Source organism: Henckelia pumila, chromosome 4 (genome assembly GCF_033568475.1).
Source record: "Henckelia pumila isolate YLH828 chromosome 4, ASM3356847v2, whole genome shotgun sequence".
NCBI classification, from domain to species: Eukaryota; Viridiplantae; Streptophyta; class Magnoliopsida; order Lamiales; family Gesneriaceae; genus Henckelia; species Henckelia pumila.
The window spans coordinates 222696412-222705293 of record NC_133123.1 but is presented as its reverse complement, the minus strand read 5'-3'; the positions used below and the strand labels follow the sequence as shown (position 1 = coordinate 222705293).

At 38.2% G+C, this 8882-nt stretch overlaps 1 protein-coding gene and 2 non-coding genes across 3 annotated transcripts; 1 reads left to right on the top strand and 2 right to left on the bottom strand.

Moving 5' to 3' along the window:
* Positions 1–1813: 1813 nt before the first annotated feature.
* Positions 1814–4176, bottom strand: LOC140867118 (7-deoxyloganetic acid glucosyl transferase-like). Its single transcript, XM_073272194.1, has 2 exons — positions 3681–4176; positions 1814–2736 (listed from the first exon to the last, which is right to left on the bottom strand). The coding sequence occupies exons 1-2, from the start codon at positions 4174–4176 to the stop codon at positions 1814–1816; spliced, it is 1419 nt and encodes a 472-aa protein (XP_073128295.1).
* Positions 4177–7236: 3060 nt separating this feature from the next.
* Positions 7237–7307, top strand: TRNAN-GUU (transfer RNA asparagine (anticodon GUU)). The gene has a single exon. It is a non-coding gene; the product is annotated as a tRNA-Asn (tRNA).
* A 567-nt stretch (positions 7308–7874) lies between these two features.
* On the bottom strand, positions 7875–7953 carry TRNAR-ACG (transfer RNA arginine (anticodon ACG)). The gene has a single exon. It is a non-coding gene; the product is annotated as a tRNA-Arg (tRNA).
* Between the last annotated feature and the right edge of the window lie 929 nt (positions 7954–8882).

Here is an 8882-nt window from a genome sequence, read left to right as displayed (position 1 = left end):
AAGAGAATACACGAATTTGATTCGTTATTCCTTACTGCGATTCAAAATCACAGACCGGAATTTTCTCGGGCAGAGGGAGGGAGAGGCGGCCGAAAACGTTTTGAGAGGGGCTAGGGTTTCGAAAATCCTGTCTCAAAATTATGACCTATTGTGTGTAATTTCTGTACTGAAATAACTTATTTATAATGCAGGCCACTAACACCTTAGGGCCCATTAGTCATAAGCTGGGGCCCGACAAGCAAAGCCCACTCGTTCAGAAATTAATATAAAATTCATCGTGACTCCGATTGATGAAACGATTTCACCAATGTGCACAGAAACCATTTCTGCACGTTTTAAAGTCAAAATAAATTTTCCTGAATCCGAATTCAGTGGTTTCCAAAAATGTCCATCCCTATGTCATTTTAGGAAATCCTACTCCCTTACTCTTATTTAAGAAGTCCAACTCCTTAGTTCATTAAATTTAACTCTTTAAATTTAACTATCTCAACGGGGATTAAAACTCCATTACACTGTGTGACCCTCAATGGTTCAGGGATACAGCTAGCCGTGGGCTCACAACTCCTTGTGACTCGGAACAACACTTTCCGACTTGCCCAACGAATCATGGTAAAGCCTAGCAACATCGCCCCATGATTCCCTAGGTATCACTGATAGTGCCTACAAGAACCAGTAGATTTTGGTTAGCGTACAGTACGGTCCCTTCATCCAAATATCCCGATCGAATCAACAACCATTGGTATATCGAGAGTCGCTCAAGATTCGATAACTATGCAATACATCTTGAAGATCAAATTAGTGACATCGCATGTGCTACTAAGAAACCATTTCTTAAATCACATCAAGTACTCTGGCCAGAGATTTGTCACACTAATATCTCCTCAGATCGCATAGGATATCCACACTCGCAAGTATGTGGTGAATCCTTGACAACAATGCATTGACTCCTATATGTGTCGTAACTGTACCCAATCTCGACACCTGATGACCCCCATAGAGTCGGTAAACGAGTCAAAGCACAGCACTAGCATATAGAGTCTCCATGATGTTTCAAGTCGTAAGGACTAATGGTGTACAACCAAAACCGCGGACTTTATCCACTCGATAAGTGATAACCACTTGGAAAGTCCGGATAGGGTAGTTCGATTATTCATCCTATGAATATCCATTTGCATGCTTCGAACATCTCCATGTTCCCTACCAATGAAACGTGGTACTCCGCATCGCAAATGCTAGTCTCAAACTCGAGCGATCCTTATCCTTATTATCGGACGGCTCAATCGACTAGGAACAGTTTAGAATATACAGTGACTATAAGATGTATTTCATGATAGACATCTCCATGTTCTACCACATCTTACATACACTATGGTATATTCAAGGTCTTTATCAAAACAACAATAGTATATCACAATATAACAATATGAAGTAATATAAAGTCATTGCCATAAAAGTGTAAATAATATTAAACAAAAGATTGTTTATACAAAGAGTCATCAAAGCCCATAGCCACACAGTTGGCTCACTGGGCACCCACTCTTACATTTTTTTATATCAGTAGAAAACACAAATTAAATAGAGTAAAATGGAAATTTTTTTGTGAAATTTGTTTTTTTAATTTGTATATGTGCGAATAAACAAATATACATATATGGAAGGGCGGGAGTATTCTTTCAACATCAACAGTATCACACATGATGGTCTAGACTCAATAGAAAAAGAAAGATAAATGACCCTGGTAGTTTATATAAATCCCACAAAACTAAAACGTTAGTTTGTTATTGAATCAAATGGTTTGTAAAACACAAACAAGTCAAATAACCAACGAACTGATATATTCCACAAGACCATTCAGATTGCAGTGAGATGATCCTCCTTCGCTAGTTGCCATTTTCGCCATTTTCGCCAAGCCATTAGCCCTTTCCAAGAACTCATCATTCCTCACTTCCATCAATTCTCTCACAGCATTCTCAATCACAACTCTGTCACATGTATCTTTTATGTCCAATCCAATCTTCCAAACCTCGCTCACGAAACGACTATTGATCATCTGGTCCCCGAAATACGGCCAGCATATCATAGGCACGCCCGCGACAATACTCTCCAGAGTCGAATTCCAACCACTGTGCGTCAAGAATCCACCCACCGCGGGGTGGTTCAAAACCTCCTCTTGGGGTGCCCATTCCACCATGTACCCATTTTCTTTAGTACCCTTGTCCAATTCGACCGGGACACGACCACAGTCTCCTCCTCCGGTTATAGAATCCGGCCTCATCACCCACAAGAACTTCTGGTGGCTGTTCACTAGTCCGTGCCAAAACTCGAGTAGTTGCTCTCTAGTCACCGTCGTTATGCTCCCGAAGCTGACATAGATTACCGACTTGGGTTCCTGTGCATTCAACCAGTCTATGCAATTTCGATCCTCTGCCCATAGGCTGGTGCAAGGAATCGAGGCATCGACATTGAGCCTCGACTTCAAGTGCATTTTGCCTGGCCCAATGGTGTAGAGTCTCGGCATGTGCTTGGAAATATTGGACAGCACAGGCTGCTCTAGATCTTCGAATGTGTTCATAACGACCGCGTTCGCGCGCACGGTGCTCTGTTTTGTCAAGTTGGATATTTCCCGAAGGAGTCTGTCGTTTGTATCGTCCACACGACAGAAGCTTGGCAGATCGCGACATCTTAGAAAACCTTCCATTCCAGGTACGCTTTTCACTAATTCGTCCCTCCCATTTCCTGCATTCCAAACAAAATTATGCTGTGCTTTTGAATATTAATATTAATTATTATGTGCAATTTCTAACATCTCCCAAGTCCCAACCGAATTATCCTATTTTCTTGGCCAAAAGGACCAAATCCTTTAGTTAAATCATATATAATTAATTTACTTTGAATAAGGAAAAAAATCTTAATATATATATTAAATAATTTGTGTAATTGGTAGGTTGGTTGAAAAACAAGAGAAAGGATGGGTTGAAAAGTGAGAAAATTGAGGATAAAAATAGGAAGGCTTCATTAAAATAGTAATTTATAGTATATTATAAATTATGAGAGTTTATGAAAATGTGGTACAAAACAATACAAGATATGGTACAAAACCATACAAGATGTGGTACAAATTAACAAAAACTGTGGTACAAAAAAGTGGTTAGGGAGTGCAGAGCAAAACATGTTTGCATTGAGAATTTTTAAGCAATTTGCACTTAAACTAACTGCTTTTTGATATATTTTGTGTCACATTTTTTTATGTACATAAAATACTCATATCAAATTACTAGTTGAATAAAAACGGTCATAAAAACCTATTTTAATAATATTTTAACTAATTTAAATCTAACGTACATGTGCCTTATCCAATTTCAAAATCTTCTAATTTTTTTTAAAAAAAATGTATATATATCTTTATTTATCTAAATCATTAAATATTTAGATATTAAATTTAATTAAAAAATATAAAAAAAAATCATTAATTTGAAAATTATGAAAAATAGATAATCATTCCATCCACGGTGTAGTAAGACACTAATTAATTAATATATAAAATAGATAAGAGTATATTCGCAGGACAGATCAACCTTGTGCACGTTTGGATCGAAACATAATATTTTTTTAATGAGTTGTTTTTGAATAGAAGAACTATGTGGCAAAATTGTAAAAAATAAAAAATAGTTTTTAAATACCTTGGAAGGGCATTTCATTGGCTTGGATAAGTCGATCGGCGCAGAAGTAAACCCAGAAAGCACAAGCACTAATAGTACGAAAATAGATGAGCGGAATCCCAGTCTCCTCTGCAAAATCAGCAGCGAAACCAAACATTCCATCTGCTATCACGCAAGTCACAGCTCTTCTTTCAGAAGAAGCGAAAACATCCTTCTCCAACATCATCTTCTTGAAACACGACCCCATAAACTTCACCGCAGAAGCGAAAACATCCATCCTTCTGTCGCCAGCTCGCGGGTGGTCGTGATCTGGGATCGTCTGGAACCGGAAGCCCGGATATCCTGCGAAGGCCGCGGCCTTGAGGAGACGTTGGTGGTCGAATTCAGACACGATGAATGTAACATGGAAATGGGATAGACAGAGGAGTTGGGCAAGATCCAGCATGGAATTTATGTGTCCTTGAGCTGGTAGAGGGAAGATGAGGACATGGGGAGGGAGTACTAATTTGGAGCTCATGATATCTATTTTTGCAAATTCGATAATATTGGCAGCAAAAATTTTGGTTTTTATAATATCAGGGAAGCGGTGGGTGGAGTACTATTCCGCTGCGTTGGTTAGAGCTTTAATTTGCTTTTGTACTTGAGAGTATTAATTGCATGTTGTTTTTGGAGTATCCACCAAGTATTGATGCTCAAATTTAATGATTTTCATGCAAATATTTGTATGTATATGAAACTCCAATTACTGGATATATAGGAATATTAATTTACGTCAAAATTGCAAAAGCAGTAAAATTTCCCACATATATAATGTAGACAAAATTAAGGTTATTTATTTATGGGGAGTATTGTTATTTATCCTCCAAAAAATATTAATCACACTTCACTTTAATTTTTTATTTTACATATTGAAAATATTATCCTTTTATATATATATTTTTTTATTTATTTAAGGGTTGATTTTGTTTTGTGAATGAATGTATTAAACTTGAGTTTATGAGTCTTACCAAGGACCCAACTTTCACTGAAATCCAGGCTGTTGATCTGTTTCGAATCTAGTAGTCCTGGCTTGCCAAGTTCTTGTAATCCTTTGAGGCTCATGTGACCAAGCCTCTTATGCCAAAGTTCAGTTTGATCTTTAATAGGCAGATTTTCTCTGCTGCAATAGTCGTTGCTTGCAAGATATACAAACCTTGATTCAGACTTCCTTTCATAACAACCAGTGCACCTTTTACAACATTAGGATCCCATTTTGAGCTTTGTAGTTGAATCCCTTTTGGTCCAAAGCACCTAAAGATATTAGGTTTCTCTTTAAGTCAGGGATGAACCTAACTTCAGTGATAATCTTCACTGATCCATCCTCCATTCTTAGCTTCACGGATCCCGTGCCATGAATCTTGCATGACTGATTGTTTCCCATCAAAACTTGTCCAGTGTTTACTTCTTTATAATAAAAAAACAATCTCTCCTTGGTGACATGTGATATGTACAACTGGAGTCCAAAATCCATTCCTCCGTAAGGATCATTTGTGGAAATGGCCAGGACCTCGGCTTCTTCAAAATCTTCAAGTACATTTGCAGCTTCGGTTACAGGAGCTGAATCATGTCTAGTATTAGGCTTTCTTTGAGGAAAAATTTCTTCTAAAGTGACCGTCCTTCTTGCAAAATCAGTAAGTTTTCTTAGGTCTAGACTTTGATCTTGATTGTTTCCGACCTCTAGTTGGATATTACTTCCTTTCAATAGACCTCCCTCTGACATTCAAGCCTTCACCAGCAGGTTTGTTAATTTTTCAAGTTTCCCTCAGATCCAACTCTTTCGAATAGGCTGCTCCAATAACTTCCTCAAAGGTTAGTGTTTCTCTCTCATACTTGAGAGTATCACTTAATTGATCATAGGCCTTTGACAAAGAGTTTAACAAGAACATAGCCCGATCTTCCTCATCAACAGTGACATCCAAGTTCTCCAAATCTGATAGCAACTTTGTAAACTCATCTGTATTTTCATCTATGGATTTATTCTCATCCATTTTAAATCCATAGAACCTTTGTTTCAAGTATATTCTATTGGGAAGCGTGTGAGGACCTCGGTTCTTATCATCTAATCAAAAATAAATCAATCATGCATCCACAATAAGTCAAGGCATAAAGCAAAGAAAAAAATTATTTTTTTTAAAACATGCACGAACTCTGTGCACACCTCCGTGCTTAGGTTCGCGCATTAATCTATAGCCAAGGTTCAATGGCTGCAAGGTACACGGACACCGTGCCACCTCCGGGTCAAGGTCCGTGCCCAAAAACTCAAAATCTGGATGCTACCGCCTCAACACAAACTCACATGGACCCATGCACGGATGCATGTACAGGGTCCGTACATAACCAAAATACAATCAACAACAAATGCAAAGGTACACGGACCCAGGCACGGAGGTAGGCACAGGGTCCGTGCCCTGCTAAAATTCAGAAGTTAACTAAGGCACTTCAAATCTGAAAATTCCATAAACAACTCCAATTCACAAACGACAACATGTATTATTACATCCATCTAGCATTCTAAAATACATGAAGTATCTAGAGTAGATAAAGTACTCAAAAGGTAGGAACATGCATCAGTTCCTGGTTTGCTAAACTTAAAGTTATAAAACAAGTTCAAATTACAATCCGAATTCTAAATCGATTCTCCACTTCTATCATTCAAACCTGAATTAGTCATGTCGCCTCTGACTCGATCCTGCCCCACCTGTTGTCAAGTACACATACAAAAACAAGACAACATGCACATAACTCCGATGAGAATAATATTCTTAGTAAAAGAAACATAACATGAAATATCAAATAGTATATCAAAATCATGATATAACATCAACATATTGCAATGATAAATAAAATAAAATGCATGTTTTTAAAATTCGGGATTATCTAATTGGATAATCAAGGGAAAACTCGGTTCTTAGGTTGGGATCCCGAGGACAAGATATCACAACAGCTCACCGACTTTCCCGATCGAGGTGGATGATGTATAACTCAATCCTCTAGACTCTAGTGCAATTATAATGAGTATTCGGGCTCTTGGAAGAACTCAACAACCAAGGACACTCGATTATAGTCCCCAAAACGTCTAATTCAAAATGAAATCAAATAATCAGGCTCAATATGAATGTATATATAAATCATAATGCATTCAATCATAATTCAAGTAATTCATTTCATAATATGTCAAATAAGAGCATATAACCAATCAATCTTTCAAATTCTCATTCAAGATCAAATAAACATGCAAGTATGTGATTTCAGGTAACTCGATCTTCAAAACTGATTTGAGTATTCACCCCTATTCGATTCGATGTAAACTTATACCTTTTTCTCGATCAAAGGCTCCAACTCAGGACAAGCTACAACGACAGGAGATTCAAGAAAAATCTATTAAAAAACAAATCAAATATACGAGGTAAATCTCATTACCAATCTCGATCAATTCGTATCGATTCAAATTCTGACAACTCCGAGTTCAACAGCCTTCAAACAAATTCTTACGGAGATGAACGGGAATTGAACTCTAGGAGATCTAATCTCTCGTTGTTCCTCAGTAGCTCAGTGGTAGAGCGGTCGGCTGTTAACCGATTGGTCGTGGTTCGAATCCTACTTGGGGAGATTTGATTTATTTTGAATTAACGAATTCAGAATAAAGGGGCTCACTTTGACCGTTAAGAGTAGGGAACCTGTCCCCTGTCTTTGTTTCTATCTCATCGTATCCCATTCTGTTCTGCAAGATTTTAAACTGACCATCAATACCTCGGTGTAGGTCCGGGATAATCCTTTGCTCCACAGCCCTGGGGCTATTTACAACTAGCCAATTAAAAATTCTCAGGTGTATTAGCACTGCATCAAAGGTGCAGTCATCAATTCTCCCGAGAGTTCACAATTGCCGCGAGCAAACATATTAATGACGAGGCAGACATTTTTGTTATGCTACTAATACTTGTACTTGCTTGCCTATTCTGCCCAAGCCTAGTTGAAGAAGAGTTACGGGGCGTAAAACAAAAGAATACGCTGATGGGCCGGGGGCATACTATGTGTAATGAGTCCTTCATTCACGATAAATAAAAAGAAAAAGCCATTCCAAAGACCCACACCCAAGTTCCATAGCTTTTGGTCCGCTATCCCGATCATGATTTTCCTACCCACAGAGGGAAAGATACTTCCCTTTTGGGCCGGTTGTGGGCGAGGAGGGATTCGAACCCCCGACACCGTGGTTCGTAGCCACGTGCTCTAATCCTCTGAGCTACAGGCCCCACCCCATCTCCACTGGATCTGTTCCCGGGAGTACCCTCAAAAAAAAGGAACCTTTCCTCTCCCCATCCATTTCGGGTTAAGAGGATGTGTATGAATCACTCACATATTCTTTTGAATTATATGTATCCGCAGGATTAATTTTGAAAACCAGTAAGGATATGCAAGAACAAACTATTTTGATTGGAAACATTCCTCTAATGAATTCCCTCGGAACTTCTATAGTAAATGGAATATATAGTATGCCCCGTTACGATGTAATTACTGATGTTTGTGATTTTGAATTGATCAGAATATAGCCGTTACGCCGTCGGTTTGAGTTGTGGACTATAGTTTGGTTTGAGTAGATTTGAAATGTATTCAGTCGAGTTTGAATGTCGATATTGATCTCGAGCCTTTATTACTTCCTTTTCAGATTTGTTCAAAGGTCGTTGAGTTGCGAGGTTGCAGGAGTTGAATCGTTTTGAAGATTGAAGCGGTATAATATCGATTTCTTATTATCGATTGAGGAAGTTTGGATGAATTTTGAATGAGTAATTTGTTGTTTTACAGAGTTGAAGCTTGTGAAGCATCAAAAGAGGTATAAGACGACTTAGACTTAAATGGAACGATTAACTCGAATCCGAATTGATTCGAGTGTTCCGAAGAAATCACATACTTGCATGTTAACTGATTTGCTTGACTTTAGTTGAATGAGTTATGATTTGCATTGCATTCATATTGAGCCAAATGATTTATTTCATTTTGAATTAGACGTTCTGAGAATTATAGCAGAGGCCATTGGCAGGCGAATTACTACAATGACCGACTTAACTCTCTATAGTTGCTTCAGAGTCTAGAGGATTGAAGTACACATCATCCACCTTGAAAGGGGAGTTCGGTGTGATTTTTTGTGGTATTTTATCCTCGGGATCCCTGTAGTGACCCTATATTGAA